The sequence below is a fragment of the Malaclemys terrapin genome, chromosome 3 (assembly GCF_027887155.1).
Source record: "Malaclemys terrapin pileata isolate rMalTer1 chromosome 3, rMalTer1.hap1, whole genome shotgun sequence".
NCBI classification, from domain to species: domain Eukaryota; kingdom Metazoa; phylum Chordata; order Testudines; family Emydidae; genus Malaclemys; species Malaclemys terrapin.
In genome coordinates this window covers 127,656,463-127,670,973 of record NC_071507.1, presented here as the reverse complement: position 1 = coordinate 127,670,973, position 14,511 = coordinate 127,656,463, and the positions used below count along the sequence as shown (strand labels likewise).

Sequence of the window (14,511 nt, the reverse complement as noted above, 5' to 3'; positions counted from 1 at the left end):
CTTGTGATGTTGTGCAGTCTATATGGATTTATAAAAACATAATAAGAAGTGAGTATAATGTAACTGGAATATGCTTCATGCAAAAGGTCTCTTGTAAGGTATCATTACAAAGCTTATAATCTACTGAGTGTGATCATCCCATTTGTATAAATGTACCACTCTTGTATCTAAAACTAGAAATATGAAATATAACTCTGAGGGCCTATTGTAATTATGTAAAGTGTGGGCCGTTAATGATGGTTTGGAATCTTGATGACGCCCATTAACAAGGACCATTGTCTGCAGATGACTGTGTTTACCTGTTAGTCTTCCTGTATATGTGTGTGCTGGCAAGTGGGCAATGAAGTCTTGCAGTGACATGTGATCATGTCACCTGAACTGCAATCCATCTTTAACCTGGTGCTTTTCCAGTGGGGGGGGCGGAGGTGGAAACCCAGAGGGACAAAGGGTTCCCACCTTATGCAAAAATATATAAAGGGGTGGAAGAGAACAGAGGGGGAGAGGAGCCATCATGAAGAATCCCCTAGCTATCACCTGAGCTGGAACAAGAGCTGTACCAGGGGAAAGAATTGTGCCCAGGCCTGGAAGGTGTGAGTCTGAGAAAAACTTACTGAAGCATCTCTGAGGGTGAGATTATCTGTATTTAGTTTGATTAGACATAGATTTGTGCATTTTATTTTATTTTACTTGGTGACTGACTTTGTTCTGTCTGTTACTACTTGGAACCACTTAAATCCTATTTTCTGTATTTAATAAAATCACTTTTCATTTAGTAATTTACTCAGAATATGTATTAATACCTGGGGAAGCAAACAGCTGTGCATATCTCTCTATCAGTGTTATAGAGGGCCAACAATTTATGAGTTTACTCTACATAAGCTTTATACAGGGTAAAACAGATTTATCTGGGTTTAGACCCCATTGGGAGTTGGGCATCTGAATGCTAAAGACAAGCACACTTCTGTGAGCTGTTTTCAGGTAAACTTGCAGCTTTGGGGCAAGTGATTCAGACCCTAGGTCTGTGTTGGAGCAGACAGGAATGTCTGGCTCAGCAAGACAGGGTGCTGGAGTCCTGAGCTGGCAGAGAAAACAGAAGCAGGGGTAGTCTTTGCACATCGGGAGGCAGCTCCCAAGGGGGTTTCTGTGATCCAACCCGTCACACCCCTAGTAATTTTTGTTGCCTTTTTCTGTACCTTTTCCAATTCCAAATGATCTTTTTTGAGATGAGGTGACCAGATCTGCACGCAGTATTCAAGATGTGGGTATACAATGGATTTATATAGAAGCAATACGATATTTTCTGTCTTATTATCTATCCCTTTCCTAATGATTCTCAACATTCTGTTTGCTTTTTTGACTGCTGCTGGACATTGAGTGGATGTTTTCAGGGATCTCTTTCTTGAGTGGTAACAGCTAAATTAGACCCCATCATTTTATATGTATAGTGGGATTATGTTTTCTAATGTGCATTACTTTGCATTTATCAACATTGAATTTCAGCTCCTATTTTGTTGCCCAGTCACTCAGTTTTGTGAGTCCCCTTTGTAACTCTTTGCAGTCTGCTTTGGACTTAACTATCTTGAGTAGTTTTGTATAAGCTGCAAATTGTGCCACTTCACTATTTGCTCCTTTTTCCAGATCATTTATGAATATGTTGAACAGTACTGGTCCCAGTACAACCACCACTATTTACCTTTCCATACTGAAAACTGACCATTTATTCCAACCCTTTGTGTCCTATCTTTTAACCATTTATTGATCCTTGAGAGGATCTTCCCTCTTATCTAATGACTGCTTACTTTGCGTAAGAGCCTTTGCTGAGGGACATTGTCCGACAGTCCAAGAACACTATATCGACTGGATCACCCTTGTCCATATGCATGCTGATACCCTCAAAGGACTCTAATGGATTAGTGAGGCATGATTTCCCTTTTTAAAAGGCCACATAGATAAACACAATATGTTGGTGAAGAATCAATGTGTTTGATAATTTTGTTGTTTATTATAGTTTCAACCAATTTGCCTGGTACTGAAGTTTGATTTACCAGCCTGTAATTGCCAGGATCATCTCTGGAATCTTTTTTAAAAATACGTGTTACATTAGCTACCCTCCAGTCATCTGATAAAGAGTTTGATTTAAGTGATAGGTTACATACCACAGTTGGTAGTTCTACAATTTCACATTCGAGTTTCTTCAGAACCTTGGGTGAATACCATCTGGTCCTGGTGACTTATTACAGTTTAATTTATCAATTTGTTCCACAACCTCCTCTAATTACACCTCAATCTGGGACAATTCCTCAGATTTGTCACCTAAAAATAATTGCTTGGGTGTGGGGTTCTCCACCATATTCTCTGTTAGAATTAGAAAAGGTGCAAAGAAGGGCAATGAAAATGATTAGGGAGAGGGAACAGCTTCCATACAAAGAGAAATTAAAAAGACTGGGACTGCTCATCTTAGAAAAGAGGTGACTAAGGGGGATATGATAGAGGACTATAACATAACACAGAAATTAGGGGTCATTCAATGAAATTGACAGCAGGTTTAAAACAAACAAACAAAAGGAAGTACTTCTTCATACACCTCTACCCCGATATAACGCAACCCGATATAACATGAATTTTGGTATAACGCGGTAAAGCAGTGTTCCGGGGGAGGGGGGGGGGGAAGAGAGGAGGAGCGGGGCTGCACACTCCGGCGGATCAAAGCAAGTTCGATATAACACGGTTTCACCTATAACACGGTAAGATTTTTTGGCTCCCGAGGACAGCGTTATATCAAGGTAGAGATGTACAACACACAGTCAACCTGTGGAACTTGTTGCCGGGGAATGTTCTGAAGTATAAAAGAATTAGATAAATTCACAGAGGATAGGTCCATCAATGGCTATTAACTAAGACAGTCAGGGACACCACCCCATGTTCTGGGTGCCCCTAAACCTCCAACTGCCAGAAGCTGGGACTGGATGGCAGGGGATGGATCACTTGAAATTATCCTGTTGTTCATTCCCTCAGACGGATCTGGTTCTGGCCACTTTCAGAGACAGGATACTGTGCTAGACAGACCATTGGTCTGACCCAATATGGCTGTTCTTATGAATAATTATTGGGGATGGGAGTGTTTCTACCCTGAAACAGCACTGGACATTAATGGCTTGAACTTGGATTTATAAGAGATGGGTACTAGCTGAAGCTGGATTTGATTTAAAGCTAGGAAAATCAGAGTCACTAGTCAAAACTTCAATAAAGAAGGAACTGAATATAAATGAAAAGAACTGCTTTATAATGGAGTAACCAGTGAAAGGTTTAAGGACCAATGTCTATTTCTCACATTACCTCAGCAGTAACTTGTGTGTCAGTTGCACCCATAACTGTTAAAAAACTGATAAAGCTAAGCAGTTTTAAACTTGGAAAACACAAGCTTCCTTTAATCTCTTGGCAATGAAATTTGGAGAATCCTCTGTACCATGTTTTAGTTCAGCCAACAACTGTCCTATTGTAGAGATCGTAATTGATGCTATCCCATAGCTTTGCTGTAAAAAGCAATAATGCTCACTTGAATTCAGAGTCAGCATGCTAGCTATGCATAATCAGCTTTATGAATGACCAGAACCAGGGCCGGCTCCAGGCACCAGCTTACCAAGCAGGTGCTTGGGGCGGCCACTTCCAAGAGGGGCGGCATGTCCAGGTGTTCGGCGGCAATTCGGCAGACGGTCCCTCACTCCTGCTCAGAGTGAAGGACCTCCTGCCGAATTGCTGCCGCAGATCGCGGCTTTTTTTTGTTTGTTTGTTTGGATGCTTGGGGTGGCCAAAACCCTGGAGCCGACACTGACCAGAACGTTTGCTCCCTCCATAAAGATCTTCTGTTTAAAACCATGTAAGCAATATAAAGTTGATAACTGTACCTTGTTAAGCCCTTTGTCTCCAACTTGTCCAGATCTCCCAGGAAGTGTAAATATCATTCTCTTCTTTCTAACATTTAAATCCATATTCTAATCCCACAGTGTCCAAAGACATTCTTATAACTAAGATTCTAGCCTAAAGGACCAAGTGTCCTTGGATTGCTCTCAAAACATTTCTTCCATGTGGTAGTGAACTACATTGCTAAAAAGCACCTGGCCAGTTTAAAATAATTTTATAGAAGTACTTCAATTCTAGTGGTGAGCAATAAAACATTCACACTAGTGGGAAGGCTGATATCTCTAGGCTGCAACCACTTGAACAGGTCTACTATTCCTTCCAGGAGAGGGCAATAGTACATGCACAGGAGGGAAAATAGATATATGAAAGTAGCATTTTATTTTTTACCCAGTTATGGCAGAAACAATGTTCACAAGAAGTTTCAGGGTAGAGTATTCAAATGAAAACCATTCACTGGATGTATCGAATGGTTGTAATATAAAATAGACATTCTGTACTCTGTTATCTGATTACCAGGCTGTACAGAGCTCTGTAAATATGGAAACAATGAAACCAGACACAAATAGGAAAAAGATCAACAGTAGGAGGAGGGAGAAAATATTTTTCTCTTTTAGGAAATTCCCTAAGTAATTAATAACTCCTCTTAGTCTTACAGTATAGTTTCATACTAATTTAACAAAAAGTTCTAAGTTTAAACACTTCATTTGTTAAAATAAGTTAATTTTGGTAAATTTTTAGTGAGAACCCAGAGTGTTGACTTGCAATTTTTTTACAAATTAAAAAAAAAAAAATTATGGCAGTAAAAAAGTATGATTTTCTCAACCTCATGTCTAAAAAAAGTGAACAGATTTTACCCAACTTCAAAAACAAAAAATCACTTTTGGAGCAAAGCCAATGAGAATTTCAGCCAAAAAATAATTCCAAAAAAGTTATGAGCAGTGAAAACATGGGTTTATAATAGAAGACTAGACAGAACTGTAACTAGTGCTATTAAGCAAATTATATTTAATACAGCTGGTTAGAAAATTGAACTATTTTTCCATGAAAATTTGTCAAAAATATTTCTAACCATCTCTAACTTATAGCAGTATTAGTACTGACACTACTGTTGAGAATGCACCTATTCTTATCCATTCCTCACTTTTAAATAGCTCAGACCATCCTGAAAAAGTGTATTTTGCTGAAACTTCATATACTTCATCTCAGTGTGTATGGATATAAAAAAAATTCTACTAAGTATGGCTATAGTGTGTGTGTTGGGGTTGGGGAAGATACATTCATAAGTTCTGTGCATCCATGTACTTTAAAAAATGTAACAAGTTTACTTACCGACAAAACAAAAAATTGTTTGATAAGCTGGAGAAAAGTCAGATTAATGCAGACAAAAAACACTTTTTTTTTTATGTTCTCCCACTACACCCATTTTTTTTATGCTGGTGCTGAACATAATGATGCAAGCAACTAAGTGTAATTGTACAAAATTATTGCTAGTGATTTGCATATGAAATACACACCTTTTACTGCCTCTAGTTGGCATTGTTTAACTAGATTATAAATAGTACAGCTGAAATGCTGCAAACAGAAAACAGTTTATGTTGGGCACATGCTATGAATGAAGAAATGCTCAGACACAATGTGAAAGTTGGAGAGCTTTCATCAAAACGAGCCAAGATTGGAAATGGTTCATTTCCTAATCATGCCCTTGCTTTGCAGAAGCCAGTCTACAGAAAATCTCATAAGTAAAGCTCTCTAAAACACAGATATTCATGCCACCATGTGGGTACGGCTCACCCTCCTTGCTATCCCTAATTGTTTCAGATTTTTTTGCTAATTAGTCCTATGTATATGACAGCATCCAGTACATGCTTTTAATTAAATCTGAATATCTCATCTGGAGTATTTTGCCACAAGATGCCAAAAGAAACAACCATCTAGTTATAAAATATTGTATTCAGGATATGAAAAGGAATGAGACACACAAGGTAGGTGAGGTAATACCTTTTATTGGATCAACTTCTGTTAGTGGAAGAGAAGTTTTTGAATTTCACAGAGCTCTTCTTCTGACCTGAAGTCAAGGAGCTCCGTGAAGCATGAAAGCTTGTCCTAAACTTTTGTACTGGAAACCAAACTACATTTTTGTTTAAAAAAAGGGCTATATTTAATTGAGAAATTAAGTTTATTAAAATTATTACTGGGGCACTTCCCCCATCACTCTATTTATTAACTAAGGGCCACAATCCCCTAAAATATATTGAAAAATAGTTCGTTCACTGTATGGTAACTGCAGCAATTTCATCATGCAAATAGAGTTGTACTTTAAAATAATGGTCCACACATTTCTCCTTCTGATTGTTCTATTTTCCCAGAATTAGGTAAATACTAAGGTGGCATGCTGCCTCTGGTTCTGTTTTGAAGAAGGAGAGAGAAAAGGTAAGTCTGTTTCTCTTTTTATCTCCATAGTTAAACTCTAATAAAGAACGTTCTGAAGATGGTTACACAGGAAATGAAGGAATACAAATCTCCATTTAAAACAGGTAGAGGAGAGAAGGAATCTCCTACACTTGAGGGACCCAAAGCATTCCTCTGGCTAATACAGAAGATGTCATTGATTTCTGAAGCAAGTTTAAGGGAGCTCTGGGCAGAGTCAGGCAAAACCACAAATGCTTGAAGAGACAAGACAGGGATGGTATGAAGCCTCAATTTCTTAATTGTGTCACAAACTTTTTTTTTTATAATTTAAAGTCTATGGTCTAATTAGGTTTTATCTAGTTCATCTATCATAGGTTATTTCTAAGGGAGTTACCAAAGTGGGATCAACATTCTAGAGGAAAAGGTTATTCAGAAAACAAGGATGTTACAGTACCAAGTTTATTCTGAAGGAGAAATCCATGACCCCTGGCACCCTTAAATAGCTAATACAATTTATGGAATGGGTTAGGAAAGGATATTGTGAGAGTTTGGTGAAAAGACTGTCAGAGCTAACTACTTCTTGAAATACTTCTTCCTTTGAACTGCTCGTTGACAGAGACTGCGCAGGTCTTGGCTGTGTATTTCATTACACACTGTAAAGATGAAGTATCTGGAAGCTTCTGAAGAGTACAATGGGCTCAAAACCTCACTTTTCTCTGAGGTCAGGGCTGATGAAAGGAGGGGAAGGAGGGACAACTGAAGGGGCCCTGAGCTCAGTGGGGTCCCCAAAACAAATGTAACATCTGTGCAAATAAAGTGAAATGGGAGGGATTGGGGCCCCCAATGAACATGATGTACCCCCAAGTTTCACTCAATAGGTCTGTCTGAAGTTCTACTAGTTGATGAGCAGCAATAGCAACCAGTGATCTGACCCAGTAGTGTCCTTATTGGCAAATCTGTTGACAGCACAATTACAGGCCACAGCTCTTTTGCATCTGTGAAAAGGAAACACAATCTGCTCACAGAAAGAAAAAATGGAGGGACTATCACAGAGCAAGTCCTGCCCTGTCTAACATTTGGTCTAAGTTTAAAAGGGGGAAGATGACCTTTTATTTTATTTATTAAAAAAAAAAAAAAAAAACCCAAAAACTGGAGTACCATGTGCTCCACTCATTCCGCCTAACTTTAGGCACTGGTTGATCAAAGGTGTGTTCAGTGCAAACAGGCCCAATCAGCTCAGAACCACTGGAAATCCTTCATGTGAAGTGGAAGGGAAAATAATTAGGAGAAGACGACCCTCTCCCCAACAACAGCTAGAGGGAGATTCCCCACTCCAACATCCTTCTTATAAGGCTGGGGAAGAGAAAGAGTTCACTGCTCGCCCTCCCTCAGCCGCCAGGATGGGAGCAGTGGGGGAGGAGGATGGTCTCCCAGCCTCCCCAAAGAAGTGCCATTTTATGGTTCCATTAGAATAACAACTTGCCAATTGTATAGCAATTTCCATCCAATGATCACAAACATTAAAGAACTGATTTTCACAGCCGTGCAATAGGTAGCTGTCCCCATTTTACAGGTGGAGAAACAGACCTAGAAGTTAACTGGCTTGCACTAGGTTGCACAGCAAATCTGTGGCACAGCCAGCTTAACCACTGAGACCATGCTTCTTGCAGGGGCACAAGTTAGTGTAAAGAGTGTAGTTTGTTGAGACACAATGTGGCTTAGCTATGGTTTTGAGCCTAACTGTAAGGTGGCACCTGCAATATAGTAGTTAGGGTATAACTCAGGAAGGGTGACAGAGGTATCAACTAAAGTGAAGTACTTCTGTCATGAGGTGCTGATGCTGTCACTTGCTGAAGACTAGGAAAAGAAGACAAAAACAGAGGCAGAATATGAGAATGGGGAAAGAAGACAATGTATAAAGGGCTTATGTCTCTAGCTTTACCCTTTATTTTTGGTTTCATAACAAATGGTCATTCTAAACTGTTCTCTGACATTAGTTCTGTCTCTCTTCTTTGTCTGGGAGCATAGCATAAGGAATGCTTAATTGTTTTTATTTCTTATACAGCACCCAAAATATACTAGAGTTTCACGTTGCTCTGCACTGATCACTATCTGGTTCAGGAGTGATGCTGACTAGAACTGTGGAGGAAGCTACACTTCTCCAACCCTCCTCAGCCAAAGGATGATGCTTATAACACATGGCCTTCAGGATGCTGTTGGGCAGAACAGGGGAAGGGTGTTGAAGGGAAAAAACTGATGAGCCTTCATGGCCCACAAAATGTGGGGAAGAAGATATCAGAAACAGAAATATGTATTTCTAATTGTGCAGAAAGAATGATAATTCTCAACCGTGACTGTTAGCTAAACGACGATGTTGGCACAAGAACAAGTGGATATAAACTGGCCATGAATAAAATTTAGACTGGAGATTAGAAGAAAGTTTCTAATTATCAAAGGAACGATGTTCTGGAATAGACTTTAAATAGGAGTAGTGAAGGCAAACAACCTAATTAGCTTTAAAATGGAGCTTGAAAAATTTATGAAAAGGATTATATGACTGGATTGCCTGTGATAGGGATCTTGACTCGATGACCAAGAGGTTATCACTTCCAGTCCTATAGTTCATATGTTTTGCCTGTAGGGTTCAGTGTAGGGTATCCCGGAAGGATCCAAAACAACAACAAAATCATGCTTTCACTTAGTTACTGGAAAATATCATAGATCTATATTATGAAGGCATTAGTATGAGATTGTTCATTTCCACCAATTCAACCAATGAAATTACCTGTCTACAATATCACTACTATTTGGTTTTGCTTATTTGTTTTCCATAAGAGATGTTGATAAAAGTTGTACTTTGAGGAAAAGAAACATATGCCCCATCCTGTAATATGCTGCCTGTTTCTTCCATGCTACTGAGGGTCGTCAGTGGAAATCAAAGGGTGTTGAAAGGACTCAGGATGTCTCTGGAGTCCCTCAGCTTCCTGCAGGATCAGACCCTGAATTACCATGAAGTGTTTGAATAAAAAAAAAAAGTAGGTTCATGGTAAGGAGAAAGCAACAGATGGCTCTTACAAAATGTAATGTTTTAGGACTAAGTCTGATTTATACACAGTTGAATAGAATTACTAAATTAACTGAACTTTAGTAAGGTACTAAAAGCTTTTAAGCATAAAAATAAAATGCTCTAAGAATTCAGTTTACCGTCAAAGGCATTGAAACTGCACTTGTATATATCTGAGGAAGTACATCGATGTCGCAAGTACACTGGGTGCATATATATATAGACAATGCTTTAACAGATGTAGCTTTATATTTTCTTTCAGCTGAATGCAACATGCTGGTCCATGATTAAAAAAAAAGCTGTGACACCTTACTTTTTTTTTTTTGGTAGGAGGAGGAGGAGGAGTAAAATTTAACAGAAATAACTCCACTTAATGTTTGAGTGAGCGATGTAATGAAATCTGTTTGCTGTGCTAGCTGTCTCCAGATTGGGCTGTAATTACACCACAGAAGGAAGAAAGGTAGCTGAGTCTCAATCTAGATCATTTATGTAAACTCAGCCTTCTTGTCAACGAAGTTCTCAGATTGCATGCATGCAAACCACAAAAATCATCTCCTATGAACAAACTAGAGACAGTGTCAAATTGCAGACTTCTGATATACCTTATATTCTTTCTGTAACTGGATTTAAAATCCGACACACTAAGGTTAAAAAAAACTTCTCATGTACTATATATTTATTCAGAAGAGTAAAAAATCTGTGCTAACAGAAGACTATTCCACACTCCTTTCTGCCAAAAGATTGATGCTGAACATTACAAATTCACATTTATTTGACTTAAGTGAAAACAAGTGTCACATAAATCTGGGAAATTATTTAGGGTAAGATTGCATTGAAACAAATTGCTTGATCTGGGGGAAAGATTTTTTTCCCTGAAAGCGTTGAAAACCTCATCTTTGAGCTAGAGCAAAGTATTTTATACAGACAGTATAAAAACACAGGCAATCAATTCTCTTAACAGAGCCAAATTAATATTTGATTAAGTATTTTAAAGCTCCTACTTACCACGCTTGACACATATTCTCAGCAAGTTTCTCAAATACTGAAATCATTAGGCACAGAGTAATTTTACATTTGAATACATAAAAACAGTGTGAGGAGACATAACTGCATGTAGACAGATAAAGGATTTTTCCTCATTAATTCACTGAACTGCCCTTCACGTTGATAAATTGGCACATTAATTTTTGACTTAAACAGCCCTCTCTCTGGCAATTTTAGAAAGTGTTTCTCCTGACACCTGCAGCTTCAGGCCCCCCTCTGTCCTCTCTAGTGCAGGAAAACCACAGGCCACCACATTGGCGCCATCCCTGGCTATGTCCAATCAATAAGGACTTATTTCCTGTCCATTTGCTGAGGTCACAGAAGTGAGTCTCATTAATTATTTCTACTGGTGCAGCCTCAAGTATGCTTCTGGCATGACAAGTGAAAACTGTTTGACCTTTTTCCCCTAATTTTGTTTATAGCAGTTCCAAAGAATGCATGTTCATTCAGCAATGCGGTAAACGACCAAAAAAAACAAAAAAAAAAACAAAAAAAACCAAACAGGCAACTAACAAATTTAGTTCTTTTAAAAATACAGGATATTTTTTCCCCTTGTCCCAGCCACTATCCATCTAGTTTTCTGCAAATGAACAACAGTTTATTTTTTGAATTGTATCTCATGAAAATCTGGTCACAGCATAAACCATGTTTTCTAAAGCAGATCTGGCCTCAGAGGGAGGGAAGCACTCCAGGGCCTCCAGTGCTCTGTTTCCATGGTAATGACATAGGTCAATAGCTGAAGTCACACCTTTGCCAGCCTTGATTGCTTCTTGCAACTGTTAGAAAACACATGCATAATAAAATCAGTTTTGACTATACTCGGTATACAATTATTTCTAAGATAACAGTAAGAATTCAGTATTTCCATTACCTTTTCTTGAGGTAAACAGGGCAGCTAAAATCAAATCACTCAGAAAGCTCTCATTTTATTTGCAAATATTAAGCTGCTCTACTTCAGCTCCTAACTACAATAAAACCCCAATCAATTTAAACTACACCACTACTTCTTGATAATTCAAAATGCCAAGCCTTACAAGCATGCATGCAACAAAGATGGGAGGATTTTACATATCTGGACCTTTCCCTAACCAGATAATTTTTGTATAGTATACTAAGCCAACATGTCAACCAAGCACTTATTTTCTTGTACTCCATATGTGGGTATCACGGGTCCAAATGGATTTATAAATACACATTTTCATATTTCATATATATTATATTATAAATACATACTTTCATAGTTCATAAATATATAATTCCAGATTTCTTGTAAGCAGACTAAGGAGGACATGCACACTCATGTCTCCATCTTTTATATCATTTATTAATATTGCTCTGTTTGCTCATTATATGTTTACATTTGTTATAGTGGACAACAGCAAATTACCTCAGTAAAATACAACTTAAACCCAAATCTGACATGCAAACTCAATGCACTCAGTAGGGATGGTAACTTTGAGGATGAAATACGGCTCCAATTTGCATCATATTAAATAGGAAAATGTTTCCATGGGATAATAGACATTTTCTGGCAAACTGCTGGAGAGAAGTGCAAAACTTGAGTAGAATGTCAGGCAACATCTGTATGCTTTTTATGAGACTTTAAATTTTGCTGAAGTTCTTTAAAGTGGTCTTATGTTAACATGTATTTAAAACTGTTTTTACGATGAAGAGCATCCTGAGAGCATCACCAGAAAGAGGTGAAACTATATTTATACAAATTTTTATTGTTTGATTGCCTTTAATATGTAGCCTTCACAGCAATCCCAATCCGCTAGATGAGTGAAAGGACAGGAATCAAACCCAGGTGTCTTATCTATTTGTCTTAGGGTATGTCTACACTGCAATTAGTCACCTGCAGCTGGCCCGTGCCAGCTGACTCAGGCTGATGGGCTATTTAACTGTGGTGTAGACATTCAGGCTCGGGCTGCAGACCAAGCTCTGGGACCCTCCCACCTTGCAGGGTCCTCCAGCCTGGGCTCCAGCCCAACCCTGAAGGTCTTTACAGCAATTAAACAGCCCCTTCGCCCGAGTCAGCTGCGTGTCTAATTGCAGTAGACGTACCCTTAGGTATTTATATGGCCCCCATCCCTGCAGTATCTGAGCGCTTCACAATCTTTAATGTATTCTACACGGTTTAATGGTAGTGTCTCATTGTCATTGAATCAACCTATCAAATACAGAGCTTTTATTAAATATATATCAATATTGTATCTAAAATTATTATGGAAAATAAATCTTTTAAAGGAATTTTTACTGCAATATATTACAGTACACATCTTCACAAATCACTTCTATTCAATATTACTTATACCAATATAACATTAACATATCTAGTTTAAATGATATGGAAATATTTGAAGACCAGAACTGTAAGTCATCCATTTTATATAGGTAGTTGTATTTATATATAATGATTGACTTTTCTTATCTAAATACATACTAAATTGGATTCATTGTATGTATTTGAGATGAAATCAGTTGAAAGCATATTACAGTACTTTAGTGTTCAAATCCCAATTCATAAAAAATGTATTCCCCACTTAAGTTAGAGTTTTCATGTACTGTGCTTTGAAGGAGTACTTCTCCTGAAGCAGAAGTGCACTGTACAGTTTATTCAACACCTTTTCCAATATGTGTAAATCATCCACATATCCACGGTCATGAAGGATGGATGGAGTCTCTAGTGAGAAAGAGTAATTTTAACTGGATAGAAGGGTTCTTTGGTTGACCCAGCCTATCAGTAGGTGTTAGAAGCTCATCAACACTATTAGGTATTAGGGATGCAGAAGGAGATTGCTGGCAACAGTGGACCAGAAAGAAGAAATCCTGGAGGGAAACTTTAGGGACAGTCAAGCTCAGAGAGGAAGCTTAGTTTGAGGTTTACATTCTATTATTGGTTTTCAGATACTAATAAAGCCAAACCCCAGAAAGAGAGAGAGTTTGGAAACTAACATAGGGTCTGCACGTTATTAAAGGCAGAGTGAGAATTCAACCCATTCAAAGGCATGCCATGTATAACTACTTAAATCTGTACGGTACCTTGCAACCAAAAGCATCCCAAGCTTATTACAAACTACTCACATAAGAATTACCATACCAGGTCAGACCCATCCACTACGAGATGCTTCAGAAGGTGAAAGAAACCCCAAATAGGGTAATAACAGCATAACCAGCTCATTGGGGAAGTTTCTTCTTAACCCCATCAGTTATTTGACTCATGCCCTGAAAGATGAAGGCTTATAGTCCTTAAGAACTTTTAAAAATTCTTAGTGATATTTGTTATCCATATAAATGCTAATCTCTGGCCTCAACAGTGTCTTGCGGCAAGGAATTCCAACTTCCCTTTATCAGTTTTAAATGTAATGTCTTCAATTGTGTATTATGAGAAAATAGGAGTTTCCGATATTATGAGACAGGATAAATAGAAGTGGCCAATTTTCCTTCTGTATGCTATTCATTATTTTGTAAAAAGCAACAAAGAGTCCTGTGTCACCTTATAGACTAACAGATGTATTGGAGCATAAGCTTTCGTGGGTGAATACCCACTTCGTCAGACACATGACTTTTGTATTATTTTGTATGCTTTTGTATGCATTATTTTGTATGCTTCTATCATGTTCCCTCTCATTAACTTCCTCTCCAAATTAAAAATACAAATCTTTGTCATCTTTCTTTAGATGGAATATTTTTCATCTCTATTCATAGGATCACTTCACTCACCACTGAAAAACAGGAATCTTTGCAGTGATACTCAACACTGTAAGAGCACACGGCACAACCAAACATTGAACTACAGAATAGGACTGGAAGTGAATATTGTATCCACTGCATTAAAACTACTCGGGAAACTTTAGATATACAAAATGCAATTACCCAAACTGGATATTGCCCAGGCATTGGGGCTAATGCCCCTACTCCACTCTTCCAAGAGGTGTCACAAGAGCTTTAAGATCACAAACAGAAGGGATCCCACCTTTAAATCTCATCCAAAAGACAGCTCAGTGCTCCAGAACACCATGTTAGGATACTGGTTTAAAACAGATTTGAAGGAAAGAGTGCCACCCACTGAA

General features: G+C 38.2%; 1 protein-coding gene across 2 annotated transcripts in view; it reads right to left on the bottom strand.

Moving 5' to 3' along the window:
• Positions 1 to 10,047: 10,047 nt before the first annotated feature.
• The window catches only part of PDSS2 (decaprenyl diphosphate synthase subunit 2), a 164,787-nt gene continuing 160,323 nt past the window's right edge, over positions 10,048 to 14,511 (bottom strand). For both annotated transcript variants that reach the window (XM_054023858.1, XM_054023859.1), the window contains one exon: positions 10,048 to 11,214. In XM_054023858.1, the coding sequence (XP_053879833.1) occupies positions 11,056 to 11,214 (159 nt within the window). In that variant the 3' untranslated portion in view covers positions 10,048 to 11,055. The remainder of the gene's footprint in view (positions 11,215 to 14,511) is intronic.